Genomic DNA, 21,402 nt, shown 5'->3' on the forward strand with positions numbered 1-21,402 from the left:
AATCTGAGGGTCCAGTGAGTCAGCAAAGGACCCAGCAGGGCACAGCCTGTCTGTGACACCCTCTGCATCTCCTGCCTTGCTCCACTGGGGCTCCTGCTTGGATCTGGGAAGTGAATCTGCTGCTTGTCCCATCCCTCATCTGCACTAGCATCTAACCAAAGCCCTCGGTGATACACTGATCTCACATTTCAGCTCTGCTCAATAAGAATTTCGTGTAGCTGGTTGAGTGAAGAGTCAGGGGATAAAACCAAACAAAAATCTTCCCCCAGACCTGTCAAGAAGCCTAATATTTTCATCATGCCCTGAACCTTAGACCATATTTCTGTTTAATTCTGTCACCAGAATGTGGTGTGTGATTTGGAGCAGCTTTATGTCTCCCCACTTTGCAGGTCATCTTTATTTGACGTGCCCAGTGACATACTGCTTAGTGACAACACTGAAATATGAAAACTCACTGCACACATGACATTTGACAGCTTTCAAAATTCCTACATTAGAAGCTTAACCAACTTACTCATTAAATATCTTGTACCTATCCATATGATGTGACGTTGACAGGTTTTATAATTATGTCCACTGAACCACAGCAAAAATATTTTTCAGATATTTAAAGTGAAATTTGAGATGCAGTTGAAGCCAACAGCAAAATGAAAGAACCATAAAGGTAATAATAAAATGGCTTTGGTTGTGTCAGTTTGCTACATGCACACATTTTATTTCTTCATTACATTGACTACTTCAGTGGAATTCAAAGTCACAAACAATTTGGGGAAAACTTAATAAAGTTGTATCTCCAATGTTTTCCACCCACACATGCTTTTAGAAATACACTTAATTCTTATAATGTCACATGCAAAGGCTAATGCTCTAGATGTAATATTCCTAAAAATATAAAATAAATGAATTGCATTGCATAATTATATCTCGAGACGTCACTGAGGTTGCTTTCCTTAACAATGGACCTGGTGCAAAGCCTGAGTTATACATGCAAATACAAATCTCCATATGTGACATTCAATTAATGCTGATGTCATATTTGTATCATTATATAATTCCTGAACACCCAACCCAGTCTTTTCTACAGCCCTTATCCAACATGAAGATGAATTTGTTACAGCATTTCCTCCTCCTGGTTTTTGGCTCATTTAATTCTCTAATTTCCATTATCTAGATGCATCTCACATGAAGTACATTTCTGCCAACATCAAAGCAACTCCAGTAATACATCTGTAAAATAATATGCCGAGAATTTGTTTTGTCTGCATAAGAGACTTCGCTACTAAAATATAGAGGTTCCAAACCTGGTATTAGCAAAGTATCCCAGCTCTCATGTTCTCTTTCATCTTGGGAGGGCAAGAACTTTTCCAGACATTGCTGAATATTCTCAGGGAGCCTCAAATTCTGGTTCTAACCATACAAGAACCAAAATATATGACCATAATATGAGCCCATAAGCTTTTCTGTGTTGAAAAGGAAGTGAAAAGCAAGCTATGCATGGAGACTCCAGGAAAAGTAATAAAGCTTTAACAAATAATTTCATCTGCATTTCAGCAGACGGCACCAAGGGAAGGCAATGGTGTGGGTTAAGGTTTTGCTGAGTAGAGACTCTTGTGGTGGGCAGTAAGATGGAAATGCTGCCAACCAGACCAGAAAAGCACATCAGCCACCTACCCTGGCAGCAGGAGAATGCTGTGGCGTGGCACTGGCAGCAGCCCCCGTGGCAGGGATGTCCAGCTGGTGGCCACAAGATCCCGGGGCTATTCTCAGATTCTCCGCTCGGTAGATCTTGTGTTCGCTTGTAGCACCTTCCAATGGCTCCAGAATGTAGCTGTTGTTTTCAAACACAATAATTCCCCTGGGACACAGGAGAGCAGAGTGAGACACGTGGTTTTCAGGAGCTTGTCTACACCAGAGTTACACCAAGTTTAATAATGATGGAGTATGAGAAAGCAAAACGCTGATTTACAATGTCACGGGCAAGCAGAGCAGGAAACATCAAAGCTGTACATTTGTCATTGCAGCACACACTATGTTTTAAAAGAACCAATGGCTCACAGAAATCTGTCTCTTCTGAAGTGCTGCACTGCAGAGAGCAAAATGATATTTGTGCTTTATTTGTTTTCCATTCTCCCGGTGATGCATTGCCGACGCCGACGGAGCCGCCGCGAACGGGAGCGAAGCAAAGCCTGGAGAAAGGCTTTGGGAAGGAAGGGACAGTGGGAAAACCTTCCTTCCAGAACTGCAGACTGCTAAATTACAGCTGCTAAACCAAACCCTGCCAGATCCAAGAGGCCTCGTGGTGTTGGGATGGGTTATTAAATATTGCCCAGCGGGGCAGCAGGGGGAAGATCAGACATAGGAAGAGTTGGTTCCTGTTTCGCTCATTTTACTGCCCAAAAGAGTAATTTTGACAGCAATACCACCTGCTCCCTGAGGAGCTCACAGATTTTCCAGTGAAAGTTCTCTTGCTGAACTCTTTAAGCTACAACCTGCAAGAGGAAAGGAACAGGGTCCTTGTGCTGGGTCCTGCCCAGTTGTCCTGAGGTACCACAGTAAAACAAAGGTGAGAAAAGGCTGAAAATGTGACAGGCTGGGAGAGCTGGGGGTGTCCAGCCTGGAGAGGAGCAGCTCCAGGGGGACCTCAGAGCCCCTTCCAGTGCCTAAAGGGGCTCCAGGAGAGCTGGAGAGGGACTTGGGACAAGGAATGGAGCGAGTTTATTCTCTTAGTGTGTCTTTTTGGTGTTTTAGAAGTGTCTGTCCTTTTTATTTCTGTCTGTGCTGTGACAAAGGTAAAATACAACAACCGCTGTGAGACCAGTGTCGCCGTACAATTTTTCAGAAAGTTAAAAAAAAGAAGGATAAAATAGGAGAAAAAAGACCCAAAAGCAGGTTAATGATACTATGAAGACTGATTTGAAAATAAATTTGTAATTATTAGGGAAAAGCTACCTTTGTTATCCTCTTATTAGGAGATATGATGAAGAAACTCAAAGTCTTTGGTCTGCTAACAAATTAATTGAAGTATTATTCCAAGCTGGCTGCACAATTTTGCTTCAGAGCACCATTAACACCAGTTCAGCCAAGCCAACAGACGTTTTATTGGTGACTGGAACAGCTAAAAGCCCAAGAGAGAAAAGCAGCCTGGAAAGCCACGACACCAAATCTGCCTAACAGCAGTCCCAGGAGCCTGTTTTACTGACCTGAACCAAGGCTCAGGGTCTGATAATTCATCTGCAGCTTCCTCAGTCCCCTTGGCAGAGCAGGTGAGACACGCTCACCCAGCAGCTGGGAGTGGTGGATCAGGGCTGGGAAAGCTGGGCTGATTTATCCCAGCAGCTCCAGCCAGGATCCCAACAACCTTCCTGACACATGAGACATCTCGGGCAGGTCACCCCGTGATTTGAGTAACCTCACACCTCACAGCTCGAAATTGTTGTCAGAGCTGCCTCACTCCTTGGAGGATTTAGGGAATTAGGAGAATATATTTGCTTTACTCCAAAAACCAGCAGCCCTGTAATCAGCACAATCAAATAAGGATTGTTGTCTTGGCCTTGTGCAATTAATCATTTAATTTTGGAGGCAGGAGTCCATTAGTCACTCTTTGAAATGGGCCAGCCTGACCAGCTCCTGTGTTGACAACTCAGAAACAACAGAAAAGCATGCAGGGGTTTATTTTTAATGCTAAATTTGCATTTCTTAAAACATTCATTTTCAAAATTAGAAACTTGAACAATTTTCTTCATTACTTACACTAGAAAGGGAGAGAGTTGTATCCTGAGTAGACTTGTCTCAATTTTAATTCTTTAAAAAATATTTTAAAGTGAGCATCTTGTTTTCAGGAGTTCATATCCAAAATGTGCCACATCAATGCCACATTTCCAATGTATCTCTCATGAACCCAACCTCTGTCTGAAAGAACTAAATAACCATTTCTTTAAAAAGAGCTAAATAACTATTTCTTTACACCTCATTTCTTTTAGCTGCTGAGGGTATGGACAAATGATCAGATCCCAGAATGATTAATTTGGGTTTTTCCTGAGCATACCAGTCTGATTCCTATCCCATGGGACAGCCTGGGCCTTTAAGGACAGTTTCATTTTGTCTATGGAGCAATCCCAGGAGAAGGAAAATCTGCAGATTCGGCAGAAGGAAAACCAGACTTTTCATTTAAAGCACGCTTATCCCTTGAGTGCTGCCTACAGGATATCAGCACTTGGCTTGTGACCATCTGTAATAAGATAATGAATATCAAATATGAATTTTCTTGGCCAGCTCTCTGGTTTTGACTAATTTTCTTTCTCTACAATTGCATTTTTCCCCCATTGTGCAGTGCCAAGCACAGCACCTTAAAAATGTAACGAGTCAAGAGTTATGGTTCCTTTCTTTTTTATTTTTTGTGTGTTTGAACAATACCCACCAGTCATACACGACTGAGAATTTGAGGCAAATGAAATAAATCCATAGCTACTGGTTCCTTCCACTCTCCTCAGGAGTTTCCAAGAAGCCTCAGTTACTCCTCCACCATTCCTGTGTCTCCCCCTTCAGCAGGGTTCTCCCACACTCCTGAGTCAGCCCATGTTCCCAGAAACTTTTCTATTTTTCAGGAGCCATTAATGTTAAACAATGCAATGTTTTCCACCGTGGCAAATAAAATATTCATGTGGCAAATGGCATATCAAACTACAGATCCCCAATCAAAAATTATACAAAGAACCCCAAAGAGATTTCAGCAAGTCCTTAAGACCAATCTGTGGGATTTCTATCAGAAAAAAAAGCTAAAAGAATTCCCAGGATTATAAATGTTTGAAGGGGAAAAAAAGCAATATGAAAAATTCAAATTTTAGTGTCAGGTGTTTAATTCTGTGTTTTCCTCAGTCCCAAACCTACAGATGCTGGGAAGTCAGAAAGATTTGCAAATGAGGCAGGCAGGAAAGCCAAGAGACAACCCCAACCCTACCTGAAATTCTCCCTCCATCACTGGTAGCAGAGAGGAAGGGAAAATATCCATCCCAAGAGCACGTCCAGACATCAACTCCCAGGCTCCAGGCCAACTGGAAGCAGCTCCAGTGTGGTCCTGAGCCTGGGTTAAATTTGACTCCAGCTCTGCACAGGGTTTGGTCCCTGCTCATGCCTGGGGTCAACACCAGACCAAGCACCTCCACATCCCTCTGACCCTCCCTGGACATGGAAAACTCACGGGGTTCTGCCTCCTGTCCTCCCTTCTGAGCCACTGGGAATGTCTGCATGAGATGGGAGAGCTCTCCCTGTCTCAAACAGAAATTAAAACATCTCAAAGAGAAATTAGAACTCACATCATTTCACATTGCCAGGAATCTCTCAATCGGGGAAAGGCAATTTAATGGAATAATTCCACTTTTTAAACTGTCGATAAAATCAAATACAATTTTTTTTTTCCCCTCTTAAAAAGGAAAACCAAAACAAAACCTAAAGCGAGGCCAGTCGTATTTCATATATCAACAGGCTTTAGGAAATCTCAAAATATAAATGGGATTTTTCTTTTCCAACTTGTCAGTAGAAGCAAAGGTCCTGCCAACACAAACCATCAACACATACTTGTCTGAGAAATTGTGATGCTGCAGCAAAACTTGGCTGGGACAGCACTATATGAAACGATTATATATTATTCTGCTGCACTATACAGGGGAAATTAAGTAAATTGATAAACCTGAGATCTGTGAGTGCAATTAAACATTTGGTTTTAATGAAGCTCAAAGTTATATTCATTTTCAAACAACAATAATAAAAAGCTCTATTTCCACTGGCAGAGGAATGTGGATGTCCTGGGTTGGTGAGAAATAAATTAGGAGGCAATTGTGCTCACACACAAAATATTCATTTAAACTCTGTGCCTGCCCCCAGACTCTGCAGTGCTCCTGTGCCACCTGAAACCTCCAGGTCCTTTATTCATAATCAGAGTTCCAGCTTCACAAGGACAGGGGCTGATCCCACAGCTCTCCCATGGATTTCAAGGAGTTTTTGGTGAAAAGGCACCAGAATTGGAGCCTTGTGACCCTGGAGTGCAGGGCTCCTCAACTCAGGGGTGATCTGTGCACTCAGAGGGCATTGTTATTTATTTTTATTATTCATTCTACATTCCCAGGGCTCTGTATTACAAATTCCCAGGCAAGTAAGCAGGCAAACAAACAAAAGGGGAAGAAAAATGAAGTGGTGAATGAGAACTTCACTTTTAAGCTGTTTTAATAAGCTGCAGATGGATAATATGGGGATAAATGAGCAGGATGATCTATTGACTGTTTTTCTAATAGAGCTGATATTTAGATATTTTTCAAATGGTTTGGTCATTCTTTAAGGGACTGGGAAAATCAGGAGTCTGGAGGCAGATGTGCTCCTGTTACTGCCTCTGTCCCTGGTCACCTCTTTTTGCAACAACTCCTCACCTCTAGAATAGAGGCAATTTTAGTATCCACAGAAAAAACATTATCTATTGATGAAGAGCACAAGAGGAAAGAAAAACAATCCTATTATCCTACTACACTGCACAGCAGGATTCTATTAAAATAACAAATCTGACCCAAATCAACCAAGGGCAGCCTCTCAAAGGGGGTGGAAGCAGTAGCACCACTGGTTTTACATCTCACAGGAGTGGTGGAGGTGTTCTCACACGGACACATCATCACTCACAGAGCTTCTACCCCAGCCAGTGCCTTTCATGAACCTGAAAATATATTCTCTAAAATGAAATTATGGCCAGAACCTCCTGCAGCACATACTTCATCCTTTCTCAGTGCAGGACAGATCTGCCCAGAGTGGATTCAGATCGAGCTGCAACTTTGATTCCTGAAATTGCAGCAAGGAGTTACTTGGAAGGGAAGAGAAAATGGAATTTCATGTCCAGTATTTGGGCTGCAAGGAACAGTAATTGTGCTGTCAGAAAGTGTCACATGTGGGGGTGAGAAGGAAAAAAAAGGAAAAAGGAGAGAAAGAAAAGGAAAGGAAAGGAAAGGAAAGGAAAGGAAAGGAAAGGAAAGGAAAGGAAAGGAAAGGAAAGGAAAGGAAAGGAAAGGAAAGGAAAGGAAAGGAAAGGAAAGGAAAGGAAAGGAAAGGAAAGGAAAGGAAAGGAAAGGAAAGGAAAGGAAAGGAAAGGAAAGGAAAGGAAAGGAAAGGAAAGGAAAGGAAAGGAAAGGAAAGGAAAGGAAAGGAAAGGAAAGGAAAGGAAAGGAAAGGAAAGGAAAGGAAAGGAAAGGAAAGGAAAATTAACATGACTACCAATTTAGTGAGCACATTTTATCCTACCCTGCAGCAAACAGAGACAGGACAAGAAGATTCCAACTTGCACATCCCACTAAATGCCAGGAGCAGGGTGGATGGAGAAGGAGCTCAAACACCTGGGTAGGGATCATCCCTCGTTCCTGTCCTGGCAGGGATCCCTGTGCACACCATGGTCACAGGCTGGACTGATGCTCATCTCAGATCACAGAGGTGACCCTGAGCCAGGAGCTGCTCCCCTGGGACAGGCTGCATACAGAAGCCATGAAACCCCAGAAAGTGAAAGGTTTTTAATGTTAAACTCAAAATCCTCCAGGAGTTTCCCGGTCAGATAAATTACAAACCATGCAGGATGTTTATATGAACTAAAAGCTCTTCTGAAAATATGGAGGAAAAGCTCACATCCAAACCAGTGCTTTTCTCAACAGGGATTTTCTCCTAACTTAACTTTTGGATGAAATCTCTTCTTCTGCGGGGAAATGATGCTTGAGGATTCGTGAGGAATTTACATTTCTTTTTCTCACTGGTTTCCTACTTCCATTCCTTTTTTCAGTAGTTGATGTCTGGAGTGTCACATTTAAATCCCCTCTTCAGCTGACTGTGTCTGGGCTGCAGTGAGTTCAGCCAGACCATTTGAAAAAAGCTATTGGCAGCCTTGGGTACCATAACTCTGTAATCCCAGTAAAAATGAGCATCAGTTCCATTCTGGGGCCTTGTCCCCATCCCTGTCACTGTGGACACTGCATCTTTCAGCTGCTGATGAGGCTGGACAACAACTGAACACTTTCTGTATGTGTGACTGGGTTAATTACCTAACAGTTGGGTAAAATATCTGATGACATTCAAGTGCATTTTGGGGTTTCAGAAGAAAAAGGCTTCCTGGGAGATTTCTATCCTTAGGCTCCCAAGGAATTTTTGGGAGCACCTCTCAAGCTCTCCCCATCTAAGAGGTCACTGCAGGTGCTTTAGTAGCTGCACATTCCCATGCCAGGGAGGTTTGTGCCCTTCTCAAGGATGCAGTTATGGGTGTATTCAGCACTCACAGGGAAAGTAGTCAGGGAAAAATCATTCAAGTCTAAACAAATTCATCACAGAAGATGTGAGCGGTGGCCACAGGCCAAAATTATTTGCTAAAAACTTGAAGAGCCTCCAAGCTGGATAAACAGAAGGGTATTTCCTGAGGACAGGAAGGAAATGGCTCAACTCTGTCATACCTTCACCTTCCCACAAGCTCTGGCTTTCTGATCCAGATGGACACACAGAAATCCTGATTAGCCATTGTTCCCTTTCCGTGCACTCAGCATTTCCTGAGCCCTCTCTGCCATTCAGCTCCTCCTCCTCCTTGGAGCCAGCAGGATACAGATTAAGGCATGATTAGATTCTCCTCTAACCTGCATTTTAAGCAGCTCTCAGTGTCAACCCCACTATTTCTGCCATTGTGCTCCTACGTGAGGTGAGGAGCTGGAATGTTATGTGTGTGAGGATGGAACAGAGCTGAAAAATGTGTGTTTGAGAGAGCTGAGCCTCCTCCTCTCTCCTCTTCATCCCTTATTCCTCTGTCTGCCTAAGAAACTTAAACCAAACTAACTTCAGTTTTCAGATTTCACACAATTCTTCCTCATCACAGAACAACCATGAGATGTTCAGGAGCTAAAACTACATCTCAACTGCTCAGCCACATGGAGGGAAGACCTTGATGGTTGGGGGAGGGCAGAGCAAGGTTCCTCCAGCTCAGCAGCTCCTCTCTGCCTTGGCCAACAGCAGCAACTCAGGGGTGAGAGATAAGAACAGAACAAGCAGCCCCGGCTCTGAGAGCAGCAGTGTCAGGGACATCTCAGGGTCTGACAGCCCTGCAGAGGCTCCCTGAGCTCCCCTTCCCAAACTGTCACATCTTTTTGGAATCCATTGATTCTGTCAGTGATCCACTGACACCCACCTGTGACAGCTCCAGTGCCTTTGTTATGTGAATAAAAAGTACTTTCCTTTGCTCTCAAGTTTCAGCTGATGTCTCCTCATTTTGAGGTTAGGAAGAATATTCAGTAATTGTCCCCTCTCCAGCGTGACATTCAACCTTGTTTCATCGTGCTCCTTTTCTCCGTCACTGCCTTTCAAAAGTGACAAAACCTAGTCTATATTCTCTCCTTGGATAAAAGCTGCTCCATACCTTTGATCACAATTTTTGCCCTTCTCTGTACCTTTTCTGGATATTGCTTCTTCCTCTTCTGAGATGAAGCAGGGGAGGGGAAAACAAGAACTGCATGCAGAACTCAAGATGTGAGCGCTCTGTGGATTTATAAAGTGGTAATGAGAGTTCTTGTTTTATCCTCTATTTCTGTCTCAGTAATTCCTATGATCCCTTTTGCTCCTTTGACTGCTGCTGAGCACTCAGGCTTCAGAGCACACTGAAATTTGGAACTTATTCTTTATGAGTAGTTTCATGTCTCTTAATGAACTCTGCTGGTCTGGGGGAAAATGCACAGCCCCTACCTATCCACACCTGGAACAATGCCCACAGTGCCTGTCGGGTGGGAGGGGGAAGATATTGGTTCTCCAGGATTTCAGAGGGCTGACAGCACGCACTTCCTTTCATTTGGTGTTTTTCAGGCACTTGAACCCCAGCTCCACACAGCAGCTGTGTGAGGTAGGTAAGAATCATTAAATGGATTTCACAGATGGAGAAACTGAGACAGAGAGATTTGTCTGATTCACTTAGAAACTGTCACAAAGCCAGGAACAGACCCTGACAACGGGACCTGGCCTCCCTTCCAACAGCTGCTGCAAGGGAAAGGGCTGCTCCATGGACTGTCCCCACCTGGGGCTCCATGGCCACACAGAGCCTTATGTCTCTGCTCCTGCAGCTTGGAGTCTTTATCATGCTGTGGAAAAACAAGAGTCTCTGCCCCAGCAAGCTGGTGGCAAATACATGATCCTGTCCTATTTTATCCCATCCCATCCCATCCCATCCCATCCCATCCCATCCCATCCCATCCCATCCCGATCTGTTCTTTCAAGCTAGCAAAGCTGCCAGCAAAGTAAGCCAAGGAGTTCTTCTGGACTGTCCCTTTTTTGCTGCAGCCTGGTCTAGTGGGAGGTGTCCCTGCCCATGGCAGGGGTGGAACTGGGTTCCCTTCCAACCCAAACCATCCTGTGTTTCTGTGATCAAGCACAAGCAATATCTGGGAGTTATTCTGTCTGGGAGTTGTTGCTGTTGGTTGTCGGGCTGTGCAACAGGTTTGGTGAAGTGAATCAACAGGCACAGAACTCTTATCACAAGCTGTTCCCACCCATGGACACTCTGTTTACCAATCTCAGCAGTGAAACAGGCACAGAAACTGATATTTATCCTCATCTGACCTCCTATGAGAATGAAACATGCACTGCAAAGGAAATTTCTGCAATTTTGTACTGAAAAAGATGCTGCTCTGCTTCCCTGCAGAGGAGGAGCCTAATCCTGTCAGCCTGTACTTTGGGGACTTGTCTGCAACAGTGCCAGGAAAATGTCCTGCCAGGATCTGCTGTCGTGACATGTCTGAACCACCTAAAACTGGGAAACTACTCTGGGAGCTCCACAATTCTGAAGAGAGCACTTTGGAGGAGAAAGAAAAGACTTCTAATGTGGAGAAGGGAATTTTCTCTTGAGAATGATTCATTTCTAGGTAGCTCTGGAGCAAGGACATCGATGCAGACCCTTTCCCATGATGGACAAATTTTCCCTGTGGAGCCTGCAGCATTGTGATCCTTTAACTAAAATACTGAGAGCTCTGCATTAGATTTTTACAGACAGTTTTAAATTCTGGATATATTTAACAGCGACAATGACAGATAAATGCTGACTGTTCATGCCAGGGGTTTATTAAACTTTTGGGAGATGCTGTATCCATAGTGAAGCACCATAAAGCCCCTCTGTGTGGGAATGAGCCAAAGGAATCCCACCCACTACAGCAAATGGGTCATTCCCAGAGGGAATGGGGTGCTGGGCTCAAACTCTGCTCTCTCTGCTGCTGTCTGTCCCAGAGCTCCCTTACAAAAGCCTTGACAATGCCACTGTTGCACAAAATACAAAATCAAGGGGAAAAGATTCCAGCTACTCCTGCTGTTCGTAGATAAATTAAAACCAGAAAAGGCTGAGACAGCTGGAAATCTGACAGGAAAACTGGGTTTTCCAAGGAGAACATCGAGCCAATTTACAGTTAATTACTGTGATTTGGAACAGATCTGTGAGTAAATACCAGTCTCTGATTGTCCAAGTAAGAAAGATAATTGTTTCCTGAACCGTGTCTGTTGTGTATGTGAGATTTTGTCAGCCCATTCCTTCATCAAACTCGAAGAGGTTTGATTTTTAGCAATAGGAATCTGCTACTCTGCTGTTAACAAGCAGCTAAAATCCAAAAGCTGAGCATCTTACCTGCCATAAACACAATTATTGAGCTGCACAGCCATGCATATTCCCTGTATCATAGAATCGTTGGGTCCCTGATTTCTGAAGCCACCTCTCCTAATGACGAGGCTGCTGGACAATGAGTGATTCCACAGCTGGCAAAGCAGTGCTGACAGCACTGGTGAAACAGTTTTGAGGACAAAGAGGTCTGCAAAGCCACTGGACACTGCCAGTATAAAAATGTGCCAAGGAATGGGCACAGAGAGGGATGGGCAGCACCACCCAAAATTGTGTTATATGTTCTTTGTTTATTCTCCTCAGAGCAACTCGAGGGAAAATGATTTGTAGGGATTCATCCAACATTTGAAAAAGAGATAGGATCATGGAATTATTTCTGTTGAAGCCCTCTAAGATGATGGAGTCCAACCATCCTCCAGCGCTGCCAGGGCCACCACTGCCCCATGTCCCCAAGTGCCACATCCACATGGATTTTAAATCCCTCCAGGGATGGGGACTCCACCTGGGCAGCTGTGCCAGGCCTGGACAAACCTTTCCATGAAGGAATTCTCCCAAATATCCACCCTGAGCCCAGCCTGGGGCCGTTCCCCTCTGCTCCTGTCCCTGTTCCTGGAGCAGAGCCCGACCCCCCGGCTGTCCCCTCCTGGCAGGAGCTGTGAGAGCCACAAGGTCCCCCTGATCCCCCTTTGCTCCAGGCTGAGCCCCCTCAGCTCCCTCAGGATTCTCCAGCCCCTTCCCAAATCCCTCAGGAGTTCCCAGCCCCTTCCCAAATCCCTCAGGAGTTCCCAGCCCCTTCCCAGCTCCATCAGGATTCTTCAGCCCCTTCCCAGCTCCCCCAGCCCCTTCCCCAGTATTGATTCAAGCATTTAGAGCCAAACCAAGCACCGAGGAGCTCAAACTGAGCTCTGGGCTCACCTGAGTCCCGAGCAGGTGCTGAGGCTGACGGAGGAGCCGGGGAACCCCTGGACCTGGCCATGGTAAAAGCAGTGACCCTGTGCAGGAGGAGAAAACATTTCAGTGCTCCCAGATGCTCTTTGCTCCTGGCTTTCCAGCCCCTTCATTCCAAGGGGATTATCAGCTCCAGGCCACAGCATTCAGAATCACACTGACAGCATTTTCCTGTCCCACCAAATATCCTAAACCTTGGGTGCTCCTAAAATCCAAAAAGTTATACGAGGTTTTTTTTTTTGGTTTTGTGTTCTTATTTTGTATGGGATCAATAATGTTAGATTTGTATGACTGACCCTCTTTTTCTGTGTTACGTATTTAAAGCTCCAATATTGAATATTTGATAACATTTTATATTACTTTAATATCATTTACATTATTTTAGTACTTGATAATATTTTATAAAATAATCAGATTAATAAATCAGCTGCTGCATTTTAACTGCTTTCTGTAGAGACCCCTACTTTTATTTAAGGACATTTAAATCTGTGTATCCCTATAGGTATGTGAAAAGAGAAGTACAACAAAGCCAATCCAAACCCTAGAACTTGAAATAAAAATCACTATGAGAAGGAAGGGAAACAGGTTGGAAAGGAATTTTTTTATTGAAATACCCAACCAAGTAGCTGCATGTTATTAAAAACAACCAAGAATAAAGGGGGGCTTCTATTTTGAGCGACAACAGTCCAATTTCATTTTGTGCCTAGGTTATTATATTTCTTTAATAATCCACTGCTTGCAAAAGGCACCCACAACAGAGGCTTTCTAAGCATATCCACATATCTGTCTGGAATCAAGGCTAATTTTATTGTTGACTAAAGGTTATATTGCATTCCCAATACCACCTGGAAGCTGAAAACTCTGCTGTGAAAGGTTCCCATCTGATTAGTGCAGAGGGAAGTTATCAGTGCTGCAGCCTAACAGTCATCTCCCTGTGCCTCTTATGGCTTGGTTCATTATTGCATTAATTAACCTTTCCAGGCTGGGGCACGGTTTTCACTCACAGCAGATTTCTAAAAAGCACCTTGATTTGGGTGAAGAAAGCAACAGTCTGGGCAAGATGGAATGCTTCAGACAGGAGTTTTCTGCTAATAAGTTTATGCCAGGAAAAATTTGTTTGATTTCCAGCACGAGCAAGTGAACACAGAACAGCCAGCTCTGACTTTCTAAATACAAATCTCAAATCTTTGTCCATGAAGAAATGACAGAAACAGGGTGAGAGTGTTTTACTCTTGGGTATTTTTATCATCAATCCTCATAGTGTCAGTAACACCTTAGCAAAGATAAAGCCACAATAGAAGGGAGTCACAGATTGAATTTTTTGGGGGGCTTATCACTTCAGTCACAATTGCTATGGATGTCAAACTTTTGGTGTGGGTGCACTATTTCATTTTATTTCAGTATTATCAGTTCCGTGCATCCAGCTGATAGAAAATCAATGCCCCTCCCACTCAAGCACTGAATCGCTTATATGATAAAAGCAAAAATAAAATAGGTTTATTCTCATTGCTTAAAGCAAGCACGAGGTGAAGTTCAGAGCACCTGAGAAAGAAATCTTTGGGTTTGAGCATCACCAGAGCTGAGCAGAGGCCCAGTGAAATGGGGAGGGGAGCCAATATCTCGCCCCACGCAGCTGCTGCTGTGGTCCAGCTGTTTTTATCTAAGAGTGAATTATGGCAAAGGGCCTGACTTCTTTCCCTCTCCACATACAACTTGTCATTTTATCAACTCTGACTCCTGGTTGTGGCCCATTTCACAATTTCTCTGAGATCCAGCAATGTGATGCCAAAGTTCAATATCGAAAATGTAAACTTATCAGAGCATGGCCTGCAACAGGACTGGGAGAAAATTGATTTCTAGCTCAGTAATACCACTGAATTGCAGGATTTTTTCCTGCTGTCAAATCTTTTTATTCCTGCAAAGTAGTCTATAAAATGGGTGACCCCTTAAAAACAAATAATTACCAAGGCTGATCCATCATACCTAAAACAGTACTCTACCCTTGCTTGAGATCATTTCATAAATAGAAGCGTTTGAAAAATTTCCAGGTGCTATAAATTGAAAAGTAACCTAGACACTGACTCGTGTGCTGCCCAAGTGACAGCTCCACAAACCTGCCTTGCTTTGACCTCCAAGCAGAATTTGACTAAGCAACTTTTCAATCGAAAATCGGATTTGGTTTCAACTCCAGACTGTATTGATGTCCTCAGTGAAGAAGAGATATAAAAATAAAATCAGAGACTTATCCTTTCTCTTCTGTATTGCAGCATTTAATGAAAAATGAATGCACTGAGCCTTCTTTTTCAGGCAGCAAAATGCAGTGTCATTACTAATCATGACTTACTTTGCCATTTTGCAAACAGATACTGTGTTTTAGCACAGAAAACTTGTCATTAGCTGTACACATACTCCTGTTAACTCAGGTAAATATCTAGAAGACTCATGTGTTTCATTTATTTCCTTTTACTTCCTTCAGGAGTCTCTGCAGCCTTCCTGCTCCCAAAACAAATGACTGTTTTCTCCTGAGCTGATTTTGAAGGAGATATGAGCACCCAGCAAAATGAAAGCACTGAAAGCTTTCGAAATGATTGCTTTACTTGGGGTGTCTGCAGCTATAATGAAGATGCTCTTTCAGAAGTAAGATGTTATGCAGAGAAATAATTCCTTCCCCTGATCCCAGCAAAGCCTGTTATGGATGGGAACACAAAGCATGGTGTCTCTGCTGACAGTATCAGTGAGTAAATACCAAAACAGAACAAATACTTTATGGGACTTAGGCAGATAAAAGATAAGCTTTGTAATTAAAATGGCTTGCTGCATTATTTCTAATTAAGGCATTCATGCTGTCAGAGGACAAAAAACATTCCTGCCTTAAGGGGTTTTTATTTGTAAAAAGCAGATTTGAATTGCTTGTTTTAACAAGCCATATTTTGTATAGATCCATATTTATACACACACATACACACAAATACAAGTATAAAGTACATTCACAACACACTTACAGCCTGGATTTAAAAATAAACCAAACCAACACTCTCCCTCAAACCCCACCCATGAATTCCCCAGTGAGGAGACACCCAAGCCTTCCAACCTCTGACATGAACTTTTGCACTCTGGAAATCAGATATTTAGTTTTTTTTTTTTTTCCCCAAACAGAACCAGGCCTTTTCTCCATAACTGATCAACCATGACTGCCATAATTATCAAATTTTAATGGGTCTATTTCCAAGAAGCTGAAAAAACCCTCACAAATGTTAAAAGCCACTTGGTTCAAACCCCAGAGCTCGCCTTTAAAGGCTGCCTCTAAAAATTCATATGTAGGATCAGAGCAGTCACAAAGACACTGAAGGAAATAGTGAAAACAACCCAAAAAAACCACACACTGAGCTGTTTGATCCCAGGGCTCAGCTCCTGGCAGAGAACACTCTGGATTTTAAGGATGAAGCATCACCTCTACCCAGGACACCCCAGCCTTACCGTGTGGTTGCGTGTGAGAACCACGTCAGTGCCATCCTGCAAATAATGGGTCTCTGTGAAGCCTCTGGCCAGCAGGCCCCTGGAAAAAACAGAGCACAGGGAATATTGAGGCCACCTCAACCTGAATTTATCCTTTAGTGGCTCTGTTTGAGATAAGGATCAAAGCCAGGCATTAAGGATTCAGCGCTATGGGGAATAAGGGAAAATGGAACTCCAAATATTGAAGCTGCAGGACACGAACACTTCCTGTGGTAATTGTGAATAGACTACAAGTTTCCAGACTGTTTTCTCTTCCAAATGAGGACTCTGTGCCAACACATTTCAGTGTTGAATCTTCCATGTAATTTTCAACACATTTTAGGTTAAATCTAGGGAAACCTGCGGTTTAGAGTATTGTTAAGTAATGGTGATTTTTGAAAAGGAAAATGTTTCCCCTGTGTTCCTTATTTTTCCATCTAATCTGTTGTATTCATCAGCAAGTGACCACCCAAAGACTAATTTAGCACTTGGTGAGTGAAACAAACTCCTCCTATTGACACTCCAGGGAAAACAGTGCACGAACATCACAGAATTTACAGCACTAGATTTAACCTGATCATCTGAAAGGATTTTCACAAATGGAAATGCAATGATTTCGCAGGAGGTTGTGCAAGATTGTGTCTGGGACGAGGCAGTCTGTTCCCATTCTCTCCACACTTCCCCTCTTGCCTTTGGCAATGAGATAAAAATTTGGACTTGCAATTGTCATTTTCCAGGAATCTCCAGGGAGGGGCATGTGTGTGACAACCATGAAAACTTCTTTTTTTGTAGGAGCTCATGGAAGAGGGAAAGCTGCATCTGCTTCTTAAAAAAAAAAAAAAAAAAAAAAAAGTCTTGCTATTGATCTGTTTTCAACTCCTTATCTAAAGAGCATTTCTGACAAAGCCAGGAGGAGAAGCACTCATTCACATTTACTCCTAGTGCAGGTCTTGAGTTGTGCTCCTCATCATGAACATCCTCGAGTTTTGACAAAATTTCTGGTGAGCTGCAAAAGCACAGTGTAGAAGGAGCCAAGAGGTAAATGCCACCATCACCATCAGAAAACTAGAGAGTGTAGAATTTCGAAAATCCCTGGCTCTGCATTCCACAATGTTCACTCTGTTCCACTTCAAAGAGGTGTTAGGTTGTCCATTTGAACAAACCAGGCTCTTTCTTTTAATTAAAACTGGTTAATGCTGCACTCTTACAAATATTGCAGTGGGAACCATTACACAGTCATGGTACACGTTTCTCATGTTTGTACAAACATTAGAACTGGAGCATAAACACACATTTAATTTTCATTACTGATTAATTTGCATCACATTAATATCCAATGGCTCCATCAGCATCTGGTTGTGCTAGGAACCCTACAAACACTTATAAGGGAAAAAACCCAGCTTTAAAAGCCTCTGTCTTGAGGTAGGGAAAAAAAAAAAAAAGAATGAAACAAGACCAAAAACAAAAAAGAAAAGGAAGAAAAGAAAATAAGGAAGTGGCAAGGCAAAAAAAATGAAGCCCCAATACATTATAGTGAGCACTCAAGCAGAGATTTTCACATTTAACTTTAAAATTTTTCAGCTTGTGGGAAATATTAGCATATTAATAGATATGGAGTGTTAAAACACTGCAGCATTTGGTGGGTTTGTAGAAACTGGATCTCAGGCAACCAGCATACCACACAGCAGGGTTTGGGTGCCCGAGAGAACATCTCGCGTTGGTTTAGACTCACCGTGATAAATCACACCAACCATCTCCACAGGGACACCCGTGGGGCTCAGAGGACACTTGACTGCAGTGCTGATCTCTCCTCCTGTGCCTGCAGCCTCCACAAACCCTGCCAGGAGTGGGCTGTATCCAACAACCATGGAATGCTTTGGATTGGAAGAGACCTTTGAGATCCTCCAGTTCCACCCCCTTCCCTATGCCAGGGTGCTGAGAGCTCCATCCAACATCCCTTGGATACTTCCAGGGGCACCCACAGCTGCTCTGGGCACCCTGTGCCAGGGTCTGCCCACCCTCCCAGGGAACAATTCCTGCCAAAATCCCATATAAACCCACTCAGTGTCACTTTGGAGCCACTCTCCTTGTCCTGTCACTACACACTCTTGCAAAAAGTCCCTCTCTGTTTCCCACTGTCTCATTATGACAAAGAGCAGCTGCTTTCATAATTATCATTATTTATCTAACACTGCTAAGTTCTGCACTTGGCAGGCATTAATTGCCTTTGTAAAGGCAAGATCCCATCGCTGAAGCCAACAGAGTTTCACTGTGCAGCTTTTGGAAATGGGATTTCATCCAGGACAGGGGGGTGAGTTTCATTTAATGGGACAAAAGTACAGGTAAAGGTAACAGATGTAGCAGAAGGGCAAAGTGATTGAGCAACACACTTGCTTTGTGCTCTGCTGTTTCCAAGGTGTTTGACAGCAATGATGATAAAGGTGACCTTTCTGCTGCTGTTCATTCTGCTCTAAGGCACAGATTTAGAAAATACTTCATAGATCCGTAGGTTTGAATACCAGAAGGGGATTTGTGGTCACCAGCCTGCCCTGCCCCATTAGAGGGGTCATCTGACCCAAATTTATCTTCTGCTACAATGACAGGGAAGGAACCAGATCCATAAGAACTCTTGCCTCAATCTCCCATGAAGGTGGAACTATCACAAACCTGGCAGGATTTTAACTAAGCCCAACCTAAACCCACTGCACTTCGTATCTATTTTAACTGTGCCAACATTCAGTTTCCAGCCACTGAATTGGATCTCATTCCCTCACATCAAAGCTTTATTTTTGTTCGAGTCTTCCATGGAAAGTTCTTCCCACTAAAGTGAGGAAATGTAGCAGATAAACAAATTCCTGGTGTCAGCAATGTCCCTGTCAGGATGAAAGTTTGGTATAGATCCTGAAAATACTGGCTGAAAGGAAGAATTCCAAGTGTGAGCTGTAAAAGAGTGGTGAGATCACCAAGATGATGGAACCCCACTTTTGGATTAACAAAAGGAAAGCAAAAGAATGCCCCAATATGGGACAAAGGTTTGTGGCTGCCCCTGGATCCCTGGCAGTGCCCAAGGCCAGGCTGGACACTGGGGCTTGGAGCACCTGGGACAGTGGGAGGTGTCCCTGCCATGGCAGGGGTGGCGCTGGGTGGGTTTGAAGGTCCCTCCCAACCCAAATCATCCTCTGATTCTATGATATCAAACCATGGAAATTTCATGTGCCACTGGGAAAAGAAAACAACTTTTCAGGGCTCTGCACCAACCCTCCTTCAGTTTGGTAACTCAGACATCAGTGCTGAGACATCTGCTCTGCTGCCATGTCCCTGCTGCTGCCAGCCTGAGAATGAGCCAGGGAAAGGTTTTCCCCACACTGCAGAGGGTGAAGACCTCTGACGTGTTGCCAGGAGTCCAAAAGTTCCTGGCAGAGGAAGGAGATCTCATCCCCACTCGTAAAATGTCCAATATCCTAAAAGCTGTGTAGCTGGGTATGCAGAGTTGGTACCCAGGGACAGCAAGGCATTTCTTGACAGGTTATGAAAATTAAGTGTAACAAGCACTCAAATTCCACTACTGAGTGTGCACCACTCCACTTTCCAATTATGGCAATAATGTTCAACATAGCAAACAATTAATCCAGCATATGTAACTATCAGGTAATTTAATTACCATCCCACCCCCCCAAAGATATGCAATAAAATGGATTGATTTACATTTCTGGTTTTGACCCAGAGTAAAGGAGATTAATAGAGGAAAGTAAATTAATTTAGATGGCAAGCTACTTAACCTAATTGGATCAATGTAATTCTGATAAAGCAGGGATCAAAATAACATTAATATATCATGGAGCAATTCATCACCATGTCTGGAGTTTCAAATGTTGCCAGCTACAATGCTCAGCAGTACCAGATGATTATCAATACTTTGCCCTGCATGAAAGACAGAAACAAATGCTATGAAGAACTGCATCAGCTGCTTAATGTGATTTTAAAAAATCAGCTGAAAACAACACCACAACTTTCTCATTGATGATCCAAAGATGCAAAAGTGCAATTCTTGAGCACAATTACTCATGCACTTAGTCACTGTGTTTATCAGCACAGTGATTTTTTTCACATTTCACAGAATCACAGGGTGGTTTGGGAAGGAAGGGACTGTAAAGCCCCTCCAGTTCCACCCCCTGCCATGGGCACAGACACCTTCCACTAGACCAGGTTGCTCAGGATCAAATTTCCCAGAGCCAAATGAACAAGTAGAAGCTTCCATGGTCCAGAAAGATAAATTTTATGCCTCCTGATCTCTGACAGACACAGCTCCCTCATCCTCTGTAAATCAGCAGAAAGGTTCCCTGTCAGACTTGCTGAAACATTTTCAGGTGTCAAGCAAGTAACCTAAGCCTCAGAGAATATGATGAATTTTATTTAAACTTCTAATCCTCACCTTCCTGGCCCCCCACAAGGTGAAATCTGAGGTGGCTTGTTTGGGGAGGGAAAAAATGTCCTGGTTCAAGCACATCAGATTTTTTTTCCTCAATCCATTTAATGACAGGAGTGGTAATTTAACACACTGCCTCTCACTTGCAAATGAGAAAATCAGTCTCTGCTCTCCAGGCACCGATATATTATTTCAAAAGGTTATAATGATATTTCATCACCCAGGGAGAGTCAGACAGACACTCACAGGAGTCAGAGATGGAAAAAATCTAGTGGATCATAGCAAGAGCCTCCTGGAAGCCAAGTGTGCCATAGATCAAACCAGGTTCTGCCTCATCGAGCTGCAAGTGTCAGGAGCAATGCTGATCCCACCACTTCCCAGGGCAGATTACTCTGCGTTCCAACAGATGTTACTGTCATGATGCATTTCCCAAAATCCAGCCTTTTCTAGTTTTCCCTAGCCTACTTCTTTCACCAGCTGAGACAATTGCTTTCTTTCTGTTGTTTACATAGGTGCAGATTATTATCCAATTGTCCTTCAGCCATCCAAGCTCCAAGTACAGAGTTTCAGGCTGTAAAAAAGGACAAGAACTGTGCACTCTTTGTGCCAGTGCTGTGCCAGTCACATTCTCTGGGCAGAGAGGCATAATTCTGTCTTTCAGGAGAAGCACAGAGAGAAGAGGAAACAATCTTTATCTCTGCTCCTTTGTTATCCCCATGTGGAATGTGGTGTGGAGATTGTTTACCTGCAGTGATTGCTGGTTGGATTCTGGTGAAGGTTGTCTGGGGTCACTGACCAATGGATCCAGCTGTGGCTCGGGCTCTCAGCAGAGAGTCACGAGGTTGTTAGATAGGTAAGTAAGAAATAAGTATGTAGAATAGAATAATAT

At 43.4% G+C, this 21,402-nt stretch overlaps 1 protein-coding gene across 3 annotated transcripts in view; it reads right to left on the reverse strand.

Moving 5' to 3' along the window:
• The window catches only part of ADAM12 (ADAM metallopeptidase domain 12), a 181,692-nt gene that overhangs the window by 62,107 nt on the left and 98,183 nt on the right, over nt 1-21,402 (reverse strand). For all 3 annotated transcript variants that reach the window (XM_085582973.1, XM_085582974.1, XM_021526349.4), the window contains 3 exons: nt 16,070-16,148; nt 12,560-12,636; nt 1,672-1,855 (listed from right to left, as the gene is read on the reverse strand). In XM_085582973.1, coding sequence (XP_085439099.1) covers nt 1,672-1,855; nt 12,560-12,636; nt 16,070-16,148 — 340 coding nt within the window. The remainder of the gene's footprint in view (nt 1-1,671; nt 1,856-12,559; nt 12,637-16,069; nt 16,149-21,402) is intronic.

The sequence above is a fragment of the Lonchura striata genome, chromosome 6 (assembly GCF_050655825.1).
Source record: "Lonchura striata isolate lonStrDom1 chromosome 6, ASM5065582v1, whole genome shotgun sequence".
In the NCBI taxonomy this organism is placed as follows: Eukaryota; Metazoa; Chordata; class Aves; order Passeriformes; family Estrildidae; genus Lonchura; species Lonchura striata.